Here is a 26,408-nt window from a genome sequence, read left to right on the forward strand (position 1 = left end):
TGGAATAGAATTGTTCAAGTTAATGTTATAAACGTAACGACAAACTTATTAATCTTTTGGAATCAGTACTTGGGTAATGTGGAAATATTTGGACCTATGCCTTAGAAATGCACTCAGATATTCTATAAAAGAGTTTAATTGGCCATTCCATGGGGAGTGTGCAATTCTAGAAGGATGTGGAGAGTTGGAAGCTGCTCATGAGTATTCAAAGAGGATCAAGGCCTGTAAGGTGAAAGGGGCCGGTTTTCATTCATGTTCTATGCTGGCACAAAGCTGGCTGCATTGTACTTGTGTCTTGAAAACCTGAATATGGCTGAACTTAAATTTGTAGAATAATTTGTCTTGTGGAGGACATTAAAAAGCAGGATTGCCTTCAGGTTGTGGCACAGGAAATGATCAGGATACTTACACACGTTTATAATATAAAAAAAATCTGCAATTGGGACTAAAACCACAGTCATTTCAAAACAAAGAGTCCTAATTGAAACCCTGTTTGAAAAGTTTTTTGCAGCTGGGATTCACCTACCTAGGGATGTACCTCCCTGTGGTCATCACACGGAAGCTGCCATAAAGAAAGTCTACAAGGAACTCATTACCCTCACTTATGGTTACTCTAATGCCTGCAGAGGGGTTTGGGGTGTTTCTTGCCTGTATTCCTCCTCTCATAAGTACAAAGCTCAAAACTATCACAATGTGTTTTTTATAATTTTTCTTAAATCATATGATCACTTGGGGTTGTAATTGTTTTCATAGATTCACTCTATGATAGATGGTACCTCACCAGCACAACACAGTTATCAACTGGCTGTTCCAGATCCTATATTTACACAGACAAGTGTGTCCTAATGCAGCCTTCTTGACAGGCATGAAGAGTCTACTTTCCAACCAAGGGCTCCCTTCTTTCTGGTCAATACCTGGAAACATCATGTCTTCTCAGCAAGAATTAGCCAGAACTCCATTTGCACACAGTCTGGTGCCATCCAATGTTAATCTCTGAGAAAGGGCAATGGAGGGAATGTGAGGGAAATTGTTTATACTTCAAAATTATGCCTGTATTCTTTAAGAAATGATGCTCATTTCTCACACCAACCAGGAGATTGGAACTGATAAAATCTGCTAACAGGCAGGAACCAGAGACAACAGAAACTGTTCAAGGAGCACTTGATTAGGACCAATCTTGAAGGAGAGGGACTCAGGAGGGGGCATTGCCTGTCAAAACAATCTGACCTCAGCTTCAGAGCAGATTCACAGCTAGAGTGCACCTCCCATCCCCTTGTGCACTAGTTCACAACCTGTGGTTTGAGACCCCTCTGACAACCCTCTATCTCCAAAAATATTTACAATACAATTCATTAAATTAACAATATTACAGTGATGAAATAACCATGAAAAATTTTATGGTTATGTGCTGTGGGACGTTCTGTATGGCAAATGTGTGGCTCTGATTGATTAGTAAATAAAACACTGATTGGCCAGTAGTCAGGCAGGAAGAAGTATAGGCAGGACAAAGAGGAGAAGAAGTCTGGGAAGGAGAAGACTGATTCAGAGACGCTGCCAGCTGACACCATGACAAACAGCATGTGAAGATCCTGGTAAGCCATGAGCCACTGGCAAGGTATAGAAATATAGAAATGGATTAATTTAAGATATAATAACAGTTAGCAAGAAACCTGGTACATCCATACAGTTTGTAAGCAATACAAGTCTCTGTGTTTACTTGGTTGGGTCTGAGCCGCTGTGGGACTGGTGAGTGATAGAGATTTGTCCTGACTGTGGGCCAGGCAGGAAAACTCTAGCTACAGTTAGGGGACACTACAACATGAGGAACTCTATTGGATGGTTGCAGAATGAGAAAGGTTGAGAACAACTAGTCTATAGGATACTGTTTGACGGTTTTCATAATGTTTATGGGGTTTTGCAACTTTTTCTTTCCCTATGCCCAGAGACTATCTGTTTCTCTGTCAATTTGCAACTGTTAGGGACTCTCACAATTGTTCGCTCCTGTGGGGAGTTGTTTTTGTGTCTTTCTCAAATCCATACCTTTTACTTTCTATCAGAAGCCTTCACATCTCTGTCAGTGTCACTTTTGGCAGGCAGCTACTGCATGCTTTTCCTACCTCAGGTCTGGAATCGTCCTGCTCTGTCTAGCACCCTTCTCTACTCAATTGTTATTTCCCTTTCCTGTCTTTCTGAGTTTTCATTCCAGGACCTAAGTTCTTAACCCAAATGAAACTGGATGATACCTTCAAGATTTGACCCCTCAATCAAGACCCATGTAACACACCTAAAACTTGACTCTTGACCTCCATATGTATGCAGGTGCACATGGTCTCATGTTAGAAAATAACACATAAACACGCCAAACACTTGCACACAAGTAAATGAATATAATGTTGTAATATTATGAAGTGAAATTGGCAAGAAGTGGGCTTAAGAAGGTTAATACTGAATGATGAAAAGCCACGAGCTAGAATCAAGAAGAGGATAAGAGCTTCTGGTTAATGTCAAAGATTTTCTAGATTTGGTGTGAGAAAATCAGCCCTAGATGTAGATGGCATCATTCCATGGACTATGAACCCAGAATGCATATAAAGAAGAAGCTGAGCACCAGCAGTCATTGCTCGATGCTTCCTAACTGCTGATATAATACTTACTACAAGCAACTTCGTGCTCTTATCCTCATGACTTCTTGGGCATGATGGCATATTCCCTCACACTGACAGCCAAAATAATCCTGTCCTTCCTGAGTTGCTTATGTCAGGACTTTTGTCCCAGAGATGTGTCAAGTGTCTAACATGGTGGATCTTGGTTATGAGGGTGGAAGAGAAAGATACACTGAGAGAAAAATATCCATGTGAAATCATACACATAGAATCTGACCATGTGGAAGAATTGGAACTGAAGTTCCCAGGAAGCAAGTCAGGGCTGTAATAAAGATCCTCCAATGGACACTGATAGACTAGAACTTCATGATTGTTGACACATGATATGGAAAGACTAGATTCTCTCTAATTAACAATAGGCTCTAAAAAACATCCAAAATCTTTGTTCAAAATCTTTATAAAATATTCAATGTCTCATAACTATGGGTTTCTGTAAAATTTTAAAAAAATAAAAGTAAGTTGAATACTTTCTTTTCCCAAATGGAGAGAGGGCATTAGGATACAGTTACAATAAAATCAAAGCCAAACAAATAGCTGAATGCCCTGCATCTGGTATTCATCCAGGAACTCCTGGGCTCCAAAGGACCTAGTAATTTCCTGTTCTCCAGATTTGCAATCCATAGCATGTACCTTATATCTAGTAGGCTCAGGCTGGCTCTACTGCACATCTGTTTTTGTATTTGCTGGTCATACCATGGTAGTGGCATGTCCACTAATTTGAGGTCTCCAATGCAAGTGAGCTGCACTTTTACCAAGAGCCTCTCTTGTACTCTTTTCAGAGACTTTCACACTACCGGATTGTGCCTAGATTGCAATCTTCTTAATACCCATTTGATCCTGGAATTTGTTCCTCCATTAAGGCTCCACATTCAACAAAGGATTCTTATGCTCCTCACAGTCTTAAGCTTCTGATGCTATACATGTCCCCTTCATGCTTTCCAAACCAGTACATTCTAGGAGGATAAAATATATTTTTAAGTATGTTTGCCAGCACAAGGTATAGCGATGCCCCCCTCTTGAACATAGCACATGTGTGATTATCTTCAGAAAACACTTCTCAGGAGATTTTCCTTCAGAGATGCTGATCTCTTTCAATAACAGATGATTACTTAGCCCCAGCCAAGTAGAAACAGAATGCTAACTCAAAAATTGTTCAAATTGTCCTGTTAGAATCTTTCCTTCCTGGCTAAACTTCAAAGGCCAGGCCTCCATTATCTGTGTGGCTCTTACCAAGATAATCTTCTAAGATCCCATAAAACAACCCACTGAACTCTTAGCATTGAACACCTTTTCAGCACCAAATTCAAAGGTCACCATAGTCTTCCCAAATAGAAACAGTGTGGTCTACCTCAGCAACACAGTGTTCTGGTACCATTTTCTGTCTTTGTTTGGATATCAATTGCTGTAATAATATAAAACCATAAACAAAAGAAACTTTGAGATTACAGGATTTGTTTGATATTACATGTCTGGCTAACAGTCTATCACTGTTGGAAATCTGAGCAGGAACTCAAGAAGGGCAGAAACCTAGAGGCAGCAGCAGAAACAGAAGCCAAGGACTAAAGCTGTTACTGGATTGTGCCTCATGGCTTGCTTATCCTACTGCATTATACACACCAGGACCACCTGCCAAGGGGTAATATTATGCACAATGCTTTGGACACTTCTATATCCATCCTTACTTAAGATAATGCCCCACAGTCTTCCTTACAGTTCAGTCTTATGGAGCCATTTTCTCATTTGTTAGTCTCTCTTTCCAGGGAGCAGCCATAAAACCACACATTAAGGTAGTGAAGAATACAGAGAGCGTATGTGAACCTTCTAATGGCCTCTTCCTCAAAGGGGGCACAGACAAAAAAAACCCAAAAATGGGTTTTTTTGGAGGACCAGTAGTCCAGAGCTACTACCAAAGATGTTTCATGAGACAGACAAAAAGCTGTACATTTTTGAAGAAGACACACTCTGACAGGTATTGGCTGACATGGCCATTGACAGGCAGAGTTGAAGATATGAGATTGAGAACGGGAATACAACAGCCACAGGAGAGACAAGAGGGACATCCTAAGGCTCTCTGACAGAACATGACAGTGGAAGATCCTAAGGGCAGCTGAGAGTGAAAGTAAATTACAGATTGATATAGGAGCAAAGAAGCAGTAATCACAGAGATAAATAACAAAAGAACAAACTTTATAAGAACAGACAAACAGCTGCAATCAAGGGGATAGGAAGTCACCACAGAGTTGAAGGCTGCCCTAGGGCTCTGGATAAGACTTTTTATAGGCTCTCCAGGCTCTTCTCCTCAGGAAGCCACCTCCTCCATGGTTGGTCCTTCCCCTGGAAGAACAAAGAGGCTGTTTTCCCCCTTTGTTATCCACTAGCACTTTCTGAGTGTGACAGCCTCCTGTGGAAGGGGAACAACATCAAGGGCAAGCAACAGCCCTTCTTAATGGGATCTTTCTCCTTTTCTAACCATCACAAGTTCCCCTGAACCCTCTCATAACATCTCTGTTAGACATGAAGATTGAGTGTCATTATGGGGGCGATGCTTTTCTAGGTATTTCCTCCTGATAGGAGATGAAGTTTTAAGCATAGACCAGAGAAAGGAAGGCCCTCCAACGATAGTTCTCAGTTACAATCCAGAGGGATACAGTAAAATTCTCTGGTTTGCATAGATCCATGGCACCAGATAGTCATTTGATGACAGTGCCTTATTTGATTTATGTAACAGTTCTCACCTAGAAATAGTACAAGCATTAGAATAACTAGAAGTCCCGTGATTACAAAAAAAAAACAGTTTTATCTTCATTAGAGGAAGAATATAGGCTAGGAAATCATCAAAAACCTCTACAGCAGTAGTTCTCAACCTGGGAGTTGTGAACCCCTTGGGGGCTGCATATCAGATATTTATGTTATGATTCATAAAAGTAGAACAATGACAGTTATGAAGTAGCAGTGGCATATTTTTATGGATGGTGGTCACCAGACTATGAAGAAGTTTATTAAAGGGTCATAGTGTTAGGAAGATGAAAATAGGTTTAGAGGTTTAGAGCCACTGCTCCAAAGGTTTCACAGAAATCAATGATGACTTTGAAGATTTCCTTGTGGATTTCATCTGTTTCAAGATGTGCATGAGGAAGAGAGCACAGATTTGATTCAAGAGGTAAAAACCTCCTCATCTCCAAAGTCAAGTTGAAATTTTATTCATCCTGTTGTCTGACAGCTATAAATTTCCATAGACGAACATACGCCCACACCACGATTGATGTCATGGAGAAGTTAAACATTCAAATGCTTTCCTAGAATCAACGTGTATGCTTCAAGGATCAGATTTCCTGCTGCTGCAATTCCATTCCAGTATTTTGTCTACACTAAGATGTTAAATGTAGCTCTTGGACAAAATGTCTCATCAACTGTGGTATTGACCCTATTGTTTGTGTTAGGACAACCAAGATCAAGCACTATACTTTGAATTCCATGAACAAAAATTCAAGTTGAATTGGCAGCCCCAAAACAGGGAAGGTGCCTGAGTGAGTACTTTTGTGAGTCGATATGAAGAAATTTAAGGCTCTGCTCCCATTCCAGAGTGACTGGGAGAACATTTATTGTTATTTAAAAGATGTTGGTAGAGGGGACTACCAGTTTTGAAAATCTCGGACTCCAGATTCTGAAGAAACCATCACCTTAAGGAAAGCCCTCAGGTACTTGGCAGTCTAGGAGAGTGGATGTTAGTACAGGCTGAATTTATTCAGAACTCGAGTATATTTTCTCTTCTACCCTTCCCCAGTAAGTAACTCAAGACTAACAGAGGTAGGCCTTTCACCAAGAGGCCTTTTATCCACTCTTGAGATCATCAATCTGTATTCTGATTTACATTACACTTTTCCTCTCTGAGACCCACAAAGGAGCTGAATGCACAGTTAGACTTGTCGTATTTTTACTCCCATCAACCTTCACAATTAGATTCCTCGGGGGCTCAATTCTGGTATCTTTTCCCTTTGTTTTACAGTTTGTAGAGTGGAAGATGTACATTAGCCTTATGCTTGGTTTTGAATGAGTATGAGCAGCAAAAATAGAGATGTAGCAGATACATAGCAAAACCTCCTTTAATATATGCCTATAACGTCCTGGAGAAAGTAACAACAAATAATTCTAATTAAAATTAGTCTTCTATATTTACTGACTGAGAAACTTCTAGGTTGAAGGCCCTCTATGCCTTCTCCACAGATAATCATCCCAGTACCTTTTTTTAATGATGAATAATTTTTTGTCAGAAGATAAACAAGAGTAGTTTTTATTTGCAATAAGTTTTCCCTTAGCTATCTTTAAGCGTCATGGTGTCTAGGATCTTACACTATTTTGAGATCTCCTCTCTCCTTGTCACACTGTCATGCCAAGAACTTTGCAGGACATTTTGAGACAGACATGTTTTGGACCTGAAGTGGGAATGTCAACTCCCATTTCCAGAGCCATCTTCTCTCTGAGATTAATTAGCATCAGACAATTCACTAACATTTCCCATGTCCAAAGGCATTTGCTTATCTATTAATCAGAACTCCAAAATGTATTAGAAATAGGGAACTGGATGTTGATTATGGTGACAACTGGCTGAACTCAAAGTGCATCTCTTCCTTATGACTTTCCTGCCTAGAATTATATACTGGATTATCTGTATGACCAGGCATTGATAAAGGAGGCAGACAAGAGGTAGACAACTTTTCCTACCTAGGAAAATCTAGGACATCAGCATCTAACTGGCATATCTTGGTTCATTCAGAGTGATCCTTGAGGTAGATGGCATATAAGACACCTCTAACATCTTTCCTTTCCCTTTTTAGTTTCTGGATGGTATTATAATTTAGGCTCCCTGGGCTTAGCCTTTCTTTCATTTATTTGATACCTTTCTTTTTGCTTCCACAGATTAAATAGCCATTTTGTAGCTTCATATCTATATCATGTCTGGAAATACCATGTTGGACTAGCCAGCACCAAAGATCCAGACCAATCATGCCACCTTAAAATTCACCTTTCCTTTGCTGACAATTATGGTTCAGGCAGTTATGAACATTGCTTTGTCTATACTGCCCAATACAATATGTAAAATCACTTTGCCTTTGGCAATTCAGTACTGCCGCCTGGTCCCATCTACTCTGGTGCCCAAAAACCTATTACATTTAATTCATCCAACTGAGCAGCAGAGTCTCCAACCCTAACTGTCTGGCATATGAAAAATCAAGACAACAAACTTCGAATGTGCTAGTGCCCCCTCACAATTTTGTGTTATATAGGAATAGTGAAGGGTGGTTGACAGACAGCAGGCAGGGGTCCTGCGGGAAGGCTCCCAATGCACCAAGACCCATCAGCAGACCCTGCAATCTAACACTCTGCCCTCAAACCCATCTGCCCAAGACCCCAGCCACTTCCTGAGGCTTAGAAACCAACCTCCAGCTCTCATAAGGCTTAGTGAGAGAGCTCTCATTAGTCAAAGAGCTGTCATTGGACCAAGAGTAACCTTAGGAGACAGGGAATCTGCAAGCCTTCATTAGACCAAGAGTGGCTCTCTGAGAAGTAGTATCTGCCACCTCTCATTGGACCAAGTGTGGTTTCCTGAAGACAGAATCTATCGGCTCTGGCTAGACCAAGAGCCCTGATAAGACCAAGAATGAATCCATGAGTCACAGATTCAACTTGCTTGGGTCAATCCAAGAGCAGCTCTCTAATACACGGAATCTGCCTGTTCCAATTAGACCAAGAGCTAAGATTAGACTCAGAAGGGCCCCCTGAGAAACAAACACAACAAGCAGCAACTCACTCAGACACAGGCATGTCTTATACCTATTAGACAAGGAGAAGGGCAGATGACAATGCAGAAGTACATAAAACAACACAAAGAGCAATACAGCATCACCAGAATATAACACTCCTCCAACAGCAGGACGTGCATATCACAAGGTAGAAGAAGCAGAAGAAAGCAATCTTAAGAATATCATCATGAAGAAGCTAAAGGCCTTTCAAGAAAAAAATGAAAAATGAAATTGAGGAAAAGACAAACAAAAAAGGGGAAGAAGTCAATAAAGACATTGAGAAAAACACAAACAAAAACTTTGCAAGAAATCTATAAAGAAATAGAGGAAAAGACAAATAAAAATTAGAATAAAGCAACAAATCCCTGAAAGAAAACCATGAAAAAGCAATTAAACAGGTGAGGGAAACAGTTCAAGACCAGAAAATTGAAATAGAAACAATGAAGAAGACACAAACAGAGGGAAAGCTGGAAATAGAAAATTTGAGTAAATGAACAGGAATCACAGATGCAAGCATAACCAACAGAATACAAGACATGGAAGAGAGGATTTCTGGTGTAGAGGATACAATAGAGGAAATAGATTCATCAGTCAAAGATAATACCAAATCCAAAAAGCATAACATAAAATGTCTAAGAAATCTACGATACCATGAAAAGACCAAACCTAAGAATAATAAGGATAGAGGAAGGAGAAGAATACCAACTCAAAGGCACAGAAAAAATATTCAACAAAATCGTAGAAGAAAACTTTCCCAACTTAAAGAAGGAAATACCTATGAAAATACAAGAAGCCTATAGAACAGCAAACCGAATAGACACCCCCCCCAAAGAGTCCCCTGGCCACATAGTAATTAAAGTACTAAACCTACAGAATAAAGAAAGAATAATAAGAGCAACAAAGGAAAAAGCCAAAGTGAATTATAAAGGATAACCCATCAGAATAACTCCCATTTTCTCAAAGGAGTCTTTCCAAGCCAGAAGGACCTGGACAGATGTAATGCAGACACTAAGAGTCCATGGATGCCAGCCTAAACTGATACCCAGCAAAACTTTCAATCACCATAGACGGAGTAAACAAGACATTCCAAGACAAAATCAGATTTAAACCATACCTATCTATAAATCCAGCCCTACAGAAAGCACTACAAGGAAAATTCCAACCTAAGGAAGTCAGATGCATCAACAAAAAATGGAAATAGATAACACGACAGGAGTAAACCACAAAGAAGAGAAGTACACACACACACACACACACACACACACACACACACACACACACACTACCACCAAAAGATAACAGAAACTAACAATCATTGGTCATTAATATCCCTTAATATCAATGGTCTTAATTCACCAATAAAAAAGACACAGGCTGACAGAATGGATATGAAAGCAGGACTCATCTTTCTGCTGCATACAAGAAACACACTTCAATTTCATATTTAGACACTGCCTCAGAATAAAAGGGTGGGAAAAGTCTTTCCAATCAAATGGTCTCTTTTTCTTTCATTTTTCTTTATTAAGAAATTTTCTACTCACTCCACATATTATCCACAGACCCCTCCTCCTCCCTCCTCACATCCCCAGCCCTCTTTCACAAGCAACCTCACATACCCACATCCCCAAAATCGAGGTCTCCTATGCAGAGTCAGCAGAGCCCAGCACACTGAGCCCAGGCAGGTCCAGTCCCTTCCCATTGCACCAAGACTGTGCAAGGTGTCACACCACAGCACCCGGTTCCAGAAGCCTGCCCATAAACCAGGGACAGATCCCAATCCCCCTGTCTGGTTGTCCCCCAAACAGTTTGAGCCAAACAACCATCTTCCATTTCCAGAGGGCCTAGGCCAGTCCCATGGGTGCTCCACAGACACCAGTCCACAGTTCATGGGCTTATGACTAGTGTGGCCAGTCATCTCTGCACATCCTCCCATCATGATTTCGATGTCCCTCGCCTGTAGTATCTCTCCTCTCTCTCTCATCAATTGGATTCCTGGGGCTCACCCTTGTGCCTGGATGTGGATCTCGGTATCTGCCTCCATCAGGCACTAGACAAAGGCTCTATGATGACAGTTAGGTTATGCAACCACTCTGGAAATCAGTATGGTGGTTTCCCAGAAAATTGGGAATAAGTCTTCCTAAAGACCCAGTTATAGCAATCTTGAGCATATACCCAAGGAATGCTCAATTTTACAACAAAAACACATGCTCAACTATGTTCATATAAGCATTATTCATAATAGCAAGAACCTAGAAACAACCTAAATGCCCTTCAACTGAAGAATGTATAAAGAAAGTATGGCACATATACACAATGGAGTACTACTCAGCAGTAAAAAACAATAATATCATGAAATTTGCAGGCAAATCGATAGATCTACAAAATATCATCTTGAGTGAAGTAACCCAGACTCAGAAAAACAAAAATAGTATGTACTCACTCATAAGTGGATACTAGATGTGAGGGAAGGAATGGCCAGACTACAACCCACAACTCCGGAGAGGCTAGCTAAAAGAAAAAGACCCTGGGAAGGACACATGGATGATCCTGTGAAGGAGAAATGGATGAGATCTACATGAGTGAACTGGATGGGGGGGTGCCAGATGGCAAGGAGTGGGGGATGAGAACACAGGGAAATGGGAGGGTCAAGCTGGAACAGGGACAGAGTGGGAGGGCAGGGAGGAAGATTCCATGATAGATGAGGACATCATGGGAATAGGAAGAGCAGGGTACTGGGGAGACTCTCAGGAATCCACAAGGATGACCCTACTTGGGAGGCTGGCAGTGGTCTAGAAGGTGCGTGGACTGGTCTATTCTGGTGAATACCCTAACAGTCATCATAGAGCCTTTGTCCAGTGACTGGTAGAGGCAGATGCAGATATCCATGGACAGGCACATGGCTGAGCTCTGAGAATCTAATCAATAAGAGAAAGGAGGGATTCTGCATGCAGGTGACATTGAGATCATGATGGGAAGACATGCAGAGATGACTGGCCACATTGGTAGAAGCACATGAACTGTAGATTGGTGGCTGTGGAGCCCCCATGGGACTGGACTAGGCCCTCTAGACACAGAGGAAAGTTGTTTGGCTCAACCTGTTTGGGGGTTACCCAGAAGGGGGGTTGGGATCTGTCCCTGGTGCACGGGCAGGCTTTTGGGAGCCCAGTGTCTGTGGTGTGACACCTTGCCCAGCTTTGAAGCAGTGGGGCGGGGCTTGGACTTGGCTAGGCTCAGTATGCTAGGCTCTGCTGACTCCCCATGGGAGACCCTGATTTGGGGGTTGTGGGGATATAGGGTGACTTGGGAGGAAGGGGTGGTGGTGGGAGGACTGAGGAGATGGGATCTGAGGGTGGTATGTAGAGTGAGTAGAAAATTTCTTAGTAAAGAAAAATGAAAAACTTTAATTAATACATAAAAAGTAAAATAGAAAGATAAAAAACCCTGAATGGCCAATAGCTGAGCAGAGGAGGGATAGGCAGGGCTGGTGGAAAGAAAGAAAAAGAGACACCAGGGCCAGCCAGTGCTCAGCGAATCAGATACAGAGGAAGCAGGAAAACAGGATGGATAGTACACAGATGAGGTAAATGAGCCTCAGGGCAGCACATAGATTATTAGAAATAGGTTAATTTAAGATTTAAAAAAAGCTAGCTAGAAATAGGCCTAAGCTAAGGCTGCACATTCATAATTAAGAAATAATAATCTCTGTGTTATGATTTGGTGCTGATATTGCAAGAAAGCCTCCTACAGTATATGTTCTGTACACTCAAAACAGGGCTGGGTAGTGTGCAAGATGGTACAGGGAAAACTGGTTCTAGAGGATCTCATTAGGAAAACTTAGTCCAGGAGGTATATGTCTAGAGCCAGGCCATATGAGGTAGAATGGGGCAGATTGCTTTGCTTCTTGGAGAACTCACCTCAGAATTCCTCCATTGGCTCCTTGAAAGGGAGCAATGGCTGGGAGAAGAGAATTGTGATACATTTCAAGTTTCATTGGAATGTCATAGGGAAAGCCAGTGTGTGGTCTCTGCATTCAGAACAAGGCCTGGGCCTGAAGGGGCACATCTATAGGGGGTTCTGGTGGCACTTGCCAGATAAAGTTGTTGCACATACTGCTTGAACACAGCTTGATTCCAGAGTGAAGTTTATATGCTGACAGCAGAGCATCTTTGTAGCTCACCAGGCAAGTCTGCTATGCAAGGAGTAGGGTATGCAGGCCAAGACACCAGATCAGTTCTCAGAGTACTCAGCAGAGAAAGCAAGTGAAGTAACTGAGTCTTAACTGGCCTTCAGAGCAAGGCCAATGTGTATATGCATAGCCCAGGCAGGAAAGGTTCTATAGAACATCACCATGTAAATGAGTGCAGGTTTGGTGCATCTAGAACTTGGTAGTGTATTAATAGCATAGACAGGCCTGGCTCCAGTTGACCAGGGAATGTTAATGCAGGAGCTCTGTTATGGGTGCTAAGCCTCCGAGTGTGTATAAGGCACTGGCATGAAACCTGTGAGGAACACACCCAGCAAAACTGCAATCAGGACATCAGGAGATGCTATGAAAATGGCACAGGCAGCCTTGATTCCCAGAATCCTTTTCAAGGAAATCCAGTGCAATGACTGTGAGACAGAAGAAGCTTGACTTAGAAGTGTGGTGATGTAGAGGCCTTGCAAGGTCCTGTGGTGTTTCATCAGACAAGCCAGTACATACAGAGCTAAGAATGTGGGTCCATGATTCCAGAGGTTCTAAACAAACTCACAAAGGTAACCCAAGCAGGAGGCAAGTATCCTGAGCCTTTAACTAGGATTAGAATGAGGGGGTAGTTCTTGTGGGTGTGTCTCTAGTGAGCTTAGCAGTCAAAACCTGTGTGGTACCTGCACACCCAGAACTAGGTTTGGGAGCGTGCAGGTGGTTCTGGCAGGCTTGGTTCAGTGGAACTCACCAGGAAATTCTTCTATAGGAGCTACTTGCTGGTTAAGTGGAAATGGAGCTGGTGGGCAAATTTGTGGTCATCGGGCAAAGCTGATGTACATGTGCGTAATCCAGAGTTAACACTGAATTGTGGAAATGATGCAGGTATTCTTGGTTCTGGGTGAACTCTCCAGGAAATGAAGCTTCATTAACAGTTTGACTGTGACCTGGACTAGGTCTGTGAGTGTGGAGAAGTCTCTGGCCATGTGCTTTTAAATTCATGTGGCAAATCTGGCAAGCAATATGAACATCCAGAAATAGGTCTGGGGAATAAAGAAATGGTACAGGCATGCTCAGTTCTGTTGGTATTCAACAGAACAGAGAAGTGAGGGAAATCTACAAAAACAGCTAGCCTAAGAACTGGACGGATAGTGCTGATGGGAGAGGTTCTTTGAACCTACCAAGGCAAAGCTGATATGAGATCTGCCCATCTGTAACTAGATCACTAAACCTGAGAGTGCCAGAGTGAAGCCGGAGGAAGAGGTTCTGGGTAGCATCATCAGGCAACACTGCTGTGCAATCTGTGAATCCAGCTCTTGGCCTTGGATAGTAGAGATTGTGCCAGTGTTCTTGGTTCTGGGAGAACTCATTTGGGAAAGATGTTTAACATGAATTGCTAAATGTTCTTATTAATAAAAAAGCCCGGAGCCCGATATTGGGGGAAAAACTGAGATCAGAGGAATAGTACAAGCCACAGCCAACCTCATCTCACCAACTTCCAGAGAGAGCCACTTCCTGTTTACTCATGCCTATATCCTTAGTGTCCCTGCCATCTTACTGCCTCTCTCCACCAAGCTACATCACTTCCTCTTTCTGCCCAGCTCTGTCACTTCCTGTCTGTATAGACCTCCACAACTTTATAGCTAACAAGCTTTGGAATTTAAAGGTGTGTGCCACCATGCCTGGCTCTGCTCCTAGAGTGGCCTTGAACTCACAGAGATCTGGATGACTCTCTGCCTTCCAGATGCTAGGATTAAAGGCCTGACTTCTATGTTTAATATAGTGGCTGGCTTTTTCCTCTGATCTCCATGTAAGCTTTATTTATTAGAGCACAAATAAAACATCACCACAGAGAGCTGTTGCAAGAGCTGCATGACCTGAGCTAGGGCTGAGAGAACAGATGACTCTGTTAAGCAAGCTTCCAGGGAATGCCACCAGGCAAACACAATCTTTGATCTGTGCAACCAGATCTATGCCTTAACATTCTGGAGATGGTGCATGAGTGCTTGGTTGCTGTATAACTATCAGGGATAGCTATTACCAGAGCTTCATGACACAAGGTCGATATTGGAGAAAGTAGAGGTCTCTGGAAGGTGAGATATTGGAGAACTCAACAAGCCAAATCTGGGTGCATACAGACCTTGGCCAGGAGTATGGTCATCACTCAGGTTGACATCCTTCTTGAAGAACTAACCAGGAAAAGATAGTTCAGGAGCTATAACACCAGAGATAGCCACGGGAGTGTGGTGATGTCACTGGTGGCCGAGGTTCCAGGGACTTTGCCAGGTAAGGTCAGTGCAAGACCTGTAAGTTCCAATCAAGAATTCACACATGGGCTTGCTCAAGAGAGAACTCACCAGTGAAATCTGGTATGGCATTTGTTTGGCCAGAGCTGGTCCTGGACATGAAGTGATGTTGATTGCAGGAAAGGCTATGGGGAGATGACCAGAAAAAGGAGGTGCACAGTGTAGACATGCAGAGTTAGGCCTAAGAGAGTGCAGACAGTAGGAGTGAGCTTGGTTCTGGGAGTACAATAGGGAATATCCAGTGTGACCTGTTCAAGGTCTGGGGAGTTGGGTATAGTGCTGACAGGGGAGGCTCAGATTTTCTCTCAAAGGAAAGACTTCGCTTGATCTACACATACTTAGCTATCTAGGCCTCTTAGTAGGCATATTGCACTTCTGGGCTTACTACTGGGGGAACTCACCAGGAAATTTGGTGAAAGAGCTGTCTGATTAGGACCAGGCTTAAAGGGTAAACATTGCACAAGCAGGGGAATATCTGTGGACCTTTCAAGCAAAGTTGGTACAAGATGTATGTGCACAGGAGATAGGCCTGGTGTGTATAGATGGCATAGGCAGGCTGGGATGTAGGGGAACTAAACAAAAATAGCAAGTGCAGGAGCTACCTTATGGGACTTAGGCCTGGAATTTCATAGATGGTGCTGGCAGGAGAAGTACAGGAAAATTCTATGAGCAAAGCTGATGTATAGGCTTCATCTAGAGTGTGGGGGTGGCACTGGCTCTTAGAAAATTCACCAGCTACAGTTAAATGAAGGATCCATGTGACTAGGCCTTTGAGGGCAGAGATACTGCAGTTGGATTTGATTCTGGGGAAGTTCACCTTAGAGAAAGCCAGAGCAAGAGCTTCACAGTCCATCACTGACAGAACACATAGGTAAGGAATCAAGGCAGAAACTTGGAGACAAAGAACTGAAGCACAGACCATGAAGGAACACTGCCTTGCTCTTCATGGCTACATCAGCTTGCTTCCTTATGCAACTCACAAACACCTGTATCACACACAGTGGACTAGATCCTCACAGGTTAATCATTACTCAAGAGAATGATCCACACACTTTCTATTTTGCTTTGTTTTGTTTTTTGAGACAGGGTTTCTCTGTGTACCCTGTCTGTCGTGGAACGCACTCTGTAGAATAAGCTGGACTTGAATCCAGAGAGAACCACCTGCCTCTGCCTTCTAAGTGCTGAGATCAAAGGCGTGCACCACCACATTGAGCTTCCACACACTCTCTTAAAGGCCAGTTTCCTGAAGGCATTTACTCAACTAAAGTTTACTCTTTCAGATGAATCAAGATTGCATCAAGATGACAGAAAAAAAAACCTCTCTGGCATAGCCAGGTTCCGTCACATTCCATCACAACCTGCCAAAGAGCTGGGGAGCATATTCCACGGGGTACTGAATTTTCAGTAAACACAAACACAAGATTATACGGTAAATAGAATCTTGATTCACAGTTTCAAATCCCTTAAGATCATGTAATGTATATCATGCCTGAGACCCATGAATTCCGTCTAGGAAGTCTAGAAGACCCCTTCGTGAAACTGAATATGAACTTGATGCTTCGATGGAGACAGTAGAACGTGGGAAGACAGGACCTTAATGTGCTTGCCATAGAAAGCTACATGTATATGTTGTAGAGAGCTCAAGAAAGAGGCTACAAGCCGGGCAGTGGTGGCACATGCCTTTAATCCCAGGTTCAGGGGGCAGAGGCAGGTGGATCTCTGTAAGTCTGAGGCAAGCCTGTTCTACCTACGTGCCCCTCAACCGAAGAATGGATAAAGAAAATGTGGTACACATCACAATGGAGTACTTCACAGCAGAGAAAAACATGACATCATGAGGTTTGCAGGCAAATGAAGGGAACTAGAAAATGTCATCGTGAGTGAGGTAACCCAGACTCAGAAAGACAAACATGGTATGTACTCACTCATAAGTGGATACTAGATGTAAAGCAAAGGATAACCAGACTGCAACCCACAGCTCCAGGGAGGCTAGATAGTATGGATGACCCTAGGAAGGAAGTATGGATCAACCAGCAATGTAGAAATGGATGAGATCTACATGAGCAAACCGGATGAGGAGAGGTAATGGAGGACAAGGGATGGGAAATGAGAGCTTAGGGGATAGAGAGGTTCGACCTGGAATGGGAACAGATTGGGAGAGCTGGGAGAGCAAGGAAAGAGATACCATGATAATTGAAGAGACCATGGGAATTGGGAGAAGCAGAGTGCTAGGGAGATTTCCAGTAATTCCCAGGACTCCACCATAGACTACTGGCAATAGTGGAGAGGGTGCCTGAGCTGACCTACTCTGGTGATCGGATGGCTGAATATCCTGTCTTGATAGTACCCTCATCCAGTGCCCGATGGAAGCAGATGCAGAGATCCATGGCCACGTCCCAGGTGCAGTTCCAGGATTCCAATCAGAGAGAGAGAGAGATAGAGGAGGGATGCTATGAGCAAGAGATATTGAGATCATGATTAGAAAATGTACAGAGACAATTAGCCAAACTAGTGGAAACACATGAACTGTGGACCAATAGCTGAGGAACCCCCATGGTACTGGACTAGTCCCTCTGGGTAATCAAGACAGTGGTTTAGATTGAACTGTTTAGGGCGCCCCCAGACAGTGGGATCGGGAACTGTCCCTAGTGCATGAGCAGGCTTTGTAGAGTCTAGGGCCTATGGTGAGACACTTTGCACAGCCTTGGTGCAGGGAGAAGGGGTTTGGACCTGCCTCAACTGAATATACCAGGCACTGCCTTCTCTCCATGGGAGACATTGCCTCCCATGGGAGGAAGAAGGAATGGGGGAGAGAGGAAAACGGGTTGGTGGTAGAAGGGAGGAGAGGGGAATCTGTGGTTGGTATGTAAAATGAATAGAAAATCTCTTACAAAAAAAACGAGAGGAATAAACGTAACTCAGAGAATAGAGAAAGGAAAAAACAAACAAATAAAAACTTCCCAAAACAAAACAAACAAACCAATAAAACCAAAACAATAAATGTTTCCATTGCTTTTGAAAAAAGTTAATAATAGCAGTGAAAAAATACTTGTGCTTGGCAGGTATTAATTTCCCACGTTGTAGAAAGCTTTGAAAAATGGCAAATTCCATTCTTTGAGAAACTGTTACACTCTAGAGGTATAGTAATACATGCTTTTAATCTCCACACTCAAAAGGCATGCAGATATCTGTGAGTTTGAGGCCAATCTCATATACATAGTAATGTTCAGTCCAAAGTTATACTATGAGACTATGATTCAAACTAACCAACCAACCACCCAACAAACCAACCAAACAAACCATCCAACTACAGTCATGTGTTTACTATAAAACAGTAACAAAACAATTTATTCTTTAGTTTAAGAGGAAGAAAAACAGATTAATTTCCCTCAGTAGCAATAATGCTAATTTGAGTTAGATTACATTTGTTTCCCACATTCTGAAAATATTTACATAAAATGTCTTTTGGATTGATTTCCTTTAAGCCTGCCAAGGATTGTAAGCTGTAGGTAGTGGTCAATATGGACACTTTAGCTGAAGAACATGGCTTACATTCCATTTCTGTAATTAACTTCCTATGCAAGGGTACTATTTTCTTTTTGGAAAATCTGAAATTCATGACGACATATTTTGGGTAATTTAAAAAATATTCCTTTCTTCAAGAAGGAACAGATAAGATGGTTTTATACACTTTACTTATCTTTCCTCCTGAAAATGAATAGCCTGTGGTGGCAATAAAATCCAAGCATTTGACAAAAATGGCTAAATAATGGCATTACAGATATCCATGTAATCTTTCAACAGTGTGAGGGTGAGGCATGCCTTCAGAGCTTTAAGCCATGTGGGTGCAGATTTAATGTAACATTGAGTCTAAAACATGACTGAGAATGAGGAGAAAACTAGGGACATTAGGAACATATGCTTAATAACTGGTTCAGACTAGGGAGTAGTTTCCTTCAGTAGTCTCTAAATTTTTTCTAAAACATCATATATTTAAAATAAAAGTCCTAGTTAAAATAAATTCTTCCAATTTTCAATTCATGGACTTTTTCAATTCGTTTAGTCCTTAATGATAACACAGTAAATATAAGACACCACATTAAGTATTACCTTCACCTTCAGCTCTGACTTACCTAACAGCAAGTGTGTTCTAAGTAGTATATTTTTTACACTCCCTGGTATTGAGAGCCACTGGTAGCAAAAGTCCATGGGAACATAAAGCAGTGACAATTAGAGTTCAGAAGGTCAACCTATCAGAACAAAGGGTTCTGTTAAAGGAAACTATCATGCAAGGCTGGTCTATATCACATCAATCATTAATCCAGTCTGTTGGAGGTAATCCCTCATTTGAGCTTCCATTTTTCAAGGAAACTCTACTATGTTTCAAGTTGATCAAGAGTAGAGGGCACAATCACCAAATGGGGTTTGTAGCAGAGGTCTCAAACAAAGGCATGTTGTGCATGTCAGCAAAACTCTTCTTTTCTTTATTTTCATGAGACCTGGTTTCAGAGTACCTCTGGCTTTCTGGGAGCTCACTATGTAGACAAGTCACACCTAGAACTCACAGAGATCGGGCTGCCTCTCCCTCCCATTGCTGAGATTAAAGTTATGGTTCACCACACCCAGATGATCAGCTGACATTTTTGCCAAGCTCTTGAGCACCTGGATGATGCTTTTCAGGGCACATTTATTTCCAGCAGAATCTGGGGTATATCACTTGCTAGCAAATGCTGTTTGAATTCTTCTGTCTAAGATGGCACGCTCTGGAATCTTCCACGTTGGGCACATACATAAAAACAACAACATGCACATGTATACAGTAAGGCACAACCATGCTTTTTATGAAACATTCTTGTCTTCCCATTTCCTGTAACAGGATGTTTATGCACTTCCCATTGATCTCCACAGCTCACTCTAAGAAATTCATCCTGATTTTGATATTAGTATGTTCTGGAAGCTGTCATGTAGCAGAAAGTGTAGGTTTTCTTCATTGCTTATTATACCACAGATACATGATGAAGTACAAAGAGATAAGGTTTAAAAAGAAAGTCAAACTTTCCTTCTCTTTTTACCACTCATTTACACACTTTGGCTATTTTTAACTATATGCTTACAGTATGGTATGTTCTCAAGATGTGACCACAGTAAGAAATAACATTGTGTAAATTTACATAGCTTTATATCAGTTTGTAAGAACTTAAGAGTTACCTGGAAAGAAGCAGCTCAATTACGGGATCCTCTCCATCAAATTGCCTATAGTCAAGTCTATAGGACATTTTCTTGGTTAGTAATTTTCTTGATTAGTATCTTATGTAGGATGTCCTGGCAGAAGGTGGGCAGTACAAAATGCACATTGAACAAGCTATGGGGGTCAACTCAGTAAGCAGTGTTTTTCCATGGCTCCTGCTTGATTCATTTTCTGTCTTTGGTTTCTTCCTTGAGTGCCTGCCCTAGTCTGTTGAGATGATGCACTATGATGTGGCAATGTGAGCCATTTGAACCATTTCCTCTCCAAGTTGAATTTGGTCATGTTGTTCTATCACAGCAATAGAAACCCTAACTAGTATCATCAAAGTAACAGAGTTTGAGGTAAAACACAGAAAGAGAAAAGGAGGATATTTTTCTATTCCAAACAAAATACCCCATGATTTTATTTACATATAATCTGTTATTACTGACAATATTTACTTTGTGTCTCTACCTAAGATGTTTCTAGAAGGTAAGATGGTCACAATGTCTACAATGAAAACACTTTGCTCAAAGTGAAATGCCTATCCTTCTAATACACACACACTGAAGGGCAAGGAATGGGGGATGAGAGCTTATTTTTTTTTTCAAATAACTATATCTGCTATGCCCATCAGGCATTGTAGTACTTATTTGATGCATGATTTCCAAAAGTAAATTCCTCTTTTGAAGACTATTCACATACAAAAGGAAGTTAAGCACACTGGTCCTTTATGGCCAAATATGACTAGGAAGTTGTGTTCTTTGCTCATAATCCACCATTCAGCCTTAGTAGCCATGGAAACAAGAATTTTTAAAGTGAGTTAATACTCTGTCAACTACCAGTCACTAACATTTGGTCTTACTACAAGGGAAAAAGAGGCAAGTATTTTACATTCCCGGGTGTTTTTATTAATCACATTCTTTTTCACAGGACAAAGAATGCCAGAAAGGGCCATTGACATGTGGGTAAGTGTATGTAAACGCAACTGAATATCGTGTCTAGAAGCCCCACGTGGGACTGCAGGTAATCATTGAGCTGCCCTGCAGGTTTAATTGTGTAGGTCCCTGATGTTGAGTTTATGAATTAACCTCTCTCTGTTGTATCCTTACCTACAAAATTTGGGAAATGACTAGATGGATGTCCTTAGATAGTCAGATGTATGAATACTCCTGAAGTGTTTAAATGAGGTTCTTCTTAAGCCAAGGACAAGAGTGAATGGAAAGGATTGTGGGATCTAGGGGTTGGAGAGACACTGCTCTGAGCTGAAATGTTTGCCTAATAGAATTTCTTGTCCTGAAGGTTTTCCCACTCTTCTTCTGACTGGAGATATGGACATTTACTGTTAATAGGTAGAATGACTGTGATCCTGCCACCTTCTAAATGAATCTTCTTATCCATAATACACAAAGGTATAAAAACTTTATGTTATATATGGGAGCTTTCAAATATGGTGTTATGAATCAAATGCATCTACTCCATGTGTTTCAAACACAGGAAGAAACAGATACTGCCAAGCTAGCTCATTTTTTTTTCTGGAACAACAGCAATCTTCATTGTGTTTTCAGTACTACCTCACAGCACACTGTTCTTGTAGTCCATTGCCTCGGGCCTGCCTTGGAAAGGAAGATGATGTGGGCAGGGTGTTACCCAAGCCACCATGAATTGTGAACTCATCTTGCTGATGAAACCTCCCTAGTAGAACAGCTCCTGCCTTCACTCAGTCAGGAAGCACATTCTACAGAGACTTTAGAGCAGGGGGTAGCTGTTTAGGGAAGGTTTCCTGGCAAGGAGATCCAGTGTGTAGGCCCTTCAACTTTCTGCATGCACAGTTAGCAGTGACATTATCCAAATGCCTATTCAGTAAATGACTCACCTCCTTCCTTCATCCTAAGATTGGAATTGAGAAAAGGTGCAAAGAAGTTTGATCAAAGTCATAATACAGAGTGTAAATTTTCTGTGAAAGAAGATATTTGCTCACAAAAAATATGTCAGGATTCTTTTTGTTTCACTGAAATGAAGCTAATTATCTAAAGATGAAATTTTAAGTAAGAGATGGGCTATAATTGGAAATATCCACATTTATGGATTTATATGAATTTATGTGTTAATTATCTATTTCCCCTATTCCTCTGACTCACTCTCTGGACAATTTTACACATAGATTTTGGTTTATAGATACCAAAGAAGAATTCAGGGTTTTGTGCGTGTTAGATAATCACTTTACCACTGAGCTCTATCCCCGGCTATATTACAGCTAGACGTTGATGAGCATACTCTTCTGGTTTCAATTATAAAATAGGTATAGCCTTCTTTAGAGAAGTGTACATTTCTGGAAAATTCACAAGGAGGAATAGCATTGCACACTATCATTTATGAGGTGTATCATTATGTACAGATCAATTTGTATACACACACATGTGTACAAAAATTTGTGTCAAGTGTGTTATTATTTTTACATAAATGAGTTTACTATGTGAATTATTTTCATTTTCTTTCATAGTTGATTTCAGTTTGTAACAGTCATGAAATGTTATAGTACTATATTTTAGAAATGACAATTAATTTGAGCATTCCCCTGCTTTTTCCTCTCATTATGGTATTAAAATATTTACAAATTGCAAATACAGGTAAAATAAGCATGTCATTACATATGATATTGCAAACTCTCTTCTCATTGTCAGTTCTAAGCACTGAAATTCCTAGTCAACAAATATTATTATTTACTCTGTGAAGAATAATAATCTGTACATAGACCACTGAAACATCTCTATGTGACAACAGGGAGAAGTTATGAGAGCTCAGTGCTGTACAAACCATGACTCCCTCTGTTTTCCTGCCTTCCCTTGTAGTCTCACTGACTCTATTCTTCTTTGATGCCTTCTTCAGATTTGCCAAAATGAAGGAGTTCATCTTCAAGTTCAGTGGCTTGATTTGCAGTACAGCAGCTTTGGTGTTCGAAATCATCCTTGCAAACAGCCAATGCTGGCGCCTGTGGGAGTTTAACAATGAGGGTGTGCAATTTGTGTCAGTTGGACTCTGGAAAGCTTATTACACTCAGGAATTTAACATCTCTGGGTCTATGACCAGGATGTTGGTTCACACCCCTCTCAATTCAACCTGGAACAAGTCATCGGAATTTCAGTATTTACAAGTCCTGATAGCTTGGGCCATTTTGATGAAACTCCTAGTCGTGATTTTCACTTCAGTGGCCATTAAGATCAGCTGTCTGGAAGATCCACTCATTGAGATCCAGCTGTTTTGCTACAAGATGTCTGCCATAACTTTGGCTGTGAGCAGCCTTTTCACGCTTGTTACTGTGACCTTGAACCACCTGGTAGATATCTATGGGCAAATCACTCTTGACTTTTCACCTGACTTTCCCGTTAAAAAGGAGGACATTATAAAGAAACACTGCACAAATGTGTTCCCAATGGGTGTCCTGATAGCCACGATGTCACTCTTTGGCGTGATTATGTTTCTCTATGAGATGATCTCTTTGAGAGTGCAGAGTCAAGTGAAGGCCCAGTGTGCTTCCAACCTGGCTGAGCAAAAGGTCTGAAGTGAGGGCTCTGGCATTTTAACATCTGCCAGGAGAATCTTTGAAGAAATTGCCCATTTGTACACAGTACTGTGTAATCACCAATTCATTCTATATAAAATATCAACTTGATTTCTGGGAGTGTGTCTAAGTTTTATTCCTTCCTTGCTGTCAAATGCATTCCATTCTTTAAATGTTTTCACATACTAAACTGTAGGTCATGATCTCATTTGATACTGCCATCAAGCAATAGCAAGAAACAGTACAGTATAAAGGCATGTTTCCTAAGTAAACCTAGTGAATCCCATGAGAAATATGGTTTGCAAGAAAGCAGACACCTCAACACCAAAAAAGAAACCACATTCTTGTGTGGAGACACTTAAGTATTCATATCTCTGAGAGGTAGAGCAGGATGTTTTAGCCTTGGCACTGCTGGGAGAGTAGGATTCTCTCTTGGAGAAAGAAGGCAATGCTGTTCACTGAGTATGCTAGTGCCATCTGTCTTCTGTCGCTATTAGAAGGCAGTAGCCATCTCCTATTTCCCCAGTTGTGAATAAACGTCACAAATGCCCAGGCGTTTCCAGTGTGCTCTGATGGTCCATGTGGTGGGTAGCACATGGCCATTCTAATCTATCAGCCCTCTCTCAGGACCTTAAAAAAATCCTAGTTTTCTTTCTGGGAACATTAGTCCCTATTCTTTATCAGGTCAGCTTTCTGAGTGTGTGTTATACTGTGTGAATACTTTCTCTCAGTGGATCTAGATCAGTGGTTCTCAACCTGTAGTCTGTGGCCCCTTTTCAGAGTTAAGTGACCCTTTCACCAGGATTGCCTAAGACCATTGGAAAACACAGACATTTATATAATGATTAATAACAATAGAAAATTGCAGTTATAAAGTAGTAATGAAAATAATTTTATGGTTGGGGGTCACTCCAACATGGGGAAGTGTATTAGAGAGTCACAACATTAGGAAGTTTGAGAACAACTGACCTAGATCTTCCATCTCCATCACCACCACCCACCATATCATATACCTGATTCATTTCTCTGACAAAATACATAACATGGGCAAGTAAAGGAAGAAAAGTTTATATTGGCGCTTAATTTGAGAAAATACACATCATGACTGAGAGATCATGGGGGTCCCAAGATGCTTGCTACATTGAATTAGTAGTTAGAGAGCAGGGAGAGTAGTTAGTGTACTGCAGATGCTCACCTAGCTCTCTGCATGTTATGCAGCCAGGATCCTCATTCCAAGGAATGATGCTACTCCATTTCAGATGGTTCTTCTGAGCCCAATTAACCTCATCTTAATCTCTTTTAGACATTACCATAGGCTTCTGTATTTCTTGATTTTAGATACTGTTCACTCAACATTCAATATTAACCATTCCTAATCCTCTTTTTGACAATTTATGGTCCAACTATATCATTTTTATTACATTAATTTGTTGTTGTTGTTGTTGGTGGTGGTGGTGGTGGTGGTGGTGTGTGTGTGTGTGTGTGTGTTGTACAGGAACCTTTGTTCCATGGCTTGTGGTGACGTTATAGGGGACTTGGTAAGCTGTAGCCATCTAGGGGTATATAAATCACATAATTCAAGTGGACAAACTATGTGTGTGCTGGAAATTAAACCCACACTGGATAGAAAGTAGAGTGATTTGTGAAGATGGTAGATTCACAACTATACATCTGTGACAAGGAATTTTAAACTGGAAGCCACTGGGATTGAAAGTAACAGAGATATGTGTGTTCCTGACAGAAAGTAACTATTATAAACTCAATATACCCAGACTCAACTGAGCACAGAAAAAAGATCAGATGTTAGTAACTGTTTTGATTATGAGCAATGTGTGGCTGATGACAGGATATAGAATCATAGAACAAAAAGACTTCTAAACATGTATGTGAGATTATTTAGGCTAGGATAAGTGAGGTGGATGATATATAATAAATATGGGTGGCATCATTCCATGAGCAGTGGACTCAGACTGCATAATAAAGAAGACATCTAGAAGATGAGAAACATTCATAGCTCTCTGTTCCCTGGTGACAGGCACAGAGTGACCAGAAGCATTATAATTCCTACACTACAGAATTTCTGCTGTTACAGTGCCCTCTAACTGTGAGAAAATAATGTTCAAATATCCACTCTTTTCTTTCTGTCATCATGGCAGATATTTTCACAACAATGAGACAGGTAAGTAATGTAGAATAGTGGTCCTTGGAATAGAATTGTTCAAGTTAATGTTATAAACGTAACGACAAACTTATTAATCTTTTGGAATCAGTACTTGGGTAATGTGGAAATATTTGGACCTATGCCTTAGAAATGCACTCAGATATTCTATAAAAGAGTTTAATTGGCCATTCCATGGGGAGTGTGCAATTCTAGAAGGATGTGGAGAGTTGGAAGCTGCTCATGAGTATTCAAAGAGGATCAAGGCCTGTAAGGTGAAAGGGGCCGGTTTTCATTCATGTTCTATGCTGGCACAAAGCTGGCTGCATTGTACTTGTGTCTTGAAAACCTGAATATGGCTGAACTTAAATTTGTAGAATAATTTGTCTTGTGGAGGACATTAAAAAGCAGGATTGCCTTCAGGTTGTGGCACAGGAAATGATCAGGATACTTACACACGTTTATAATATAAAAAAAATCTGCAATTGGGACTAAAACCACAGTCATT

At 41.2% G+C, this 26,408-nt stretch overlaps 1 protein-coding gene across 1 annotated transcript; it reads left to right on the top strand.

Annotated features, from left to right (window-relative positions):
- Nucleotides 1–23,073: 23,073 nt before the first annotated feature.
- LOC131899542 (uncharacterized) lies at nucleotides 23,074–23,853 on the top strand. The gene has a single exon (XM_059251031.1). It carries the CDS (start codon nucleotides 23,080–23,082, stop codon nucleotides 23,740–23,742), a length of 663 nt encoding a protein of 220 aa, XP_059107014.1. The 5' UTR covers nucleotides 23,074–23,079; the 3' UTR covers nucleotides 23,743–23,853.
- The last annotated feature ends 2,555 nt before the right edge of the window (nucleotides 23,854–26,408 follow it).

Source organism: Peromyscus eremicus, chromosome X (assembly GCF_949786415.1).
Source record: "Peromyscus eremicus chromosome X, PerEre_H2_v1, whole genome shotgun sequence".
Classification (NCBI taxonomy): domain Eukaryota; kingdom Metazoa; phylum Chordata; class Mammalia; order Rodentia; family Cricetidae; genus Peromyscus; species Peromyscus eremicus.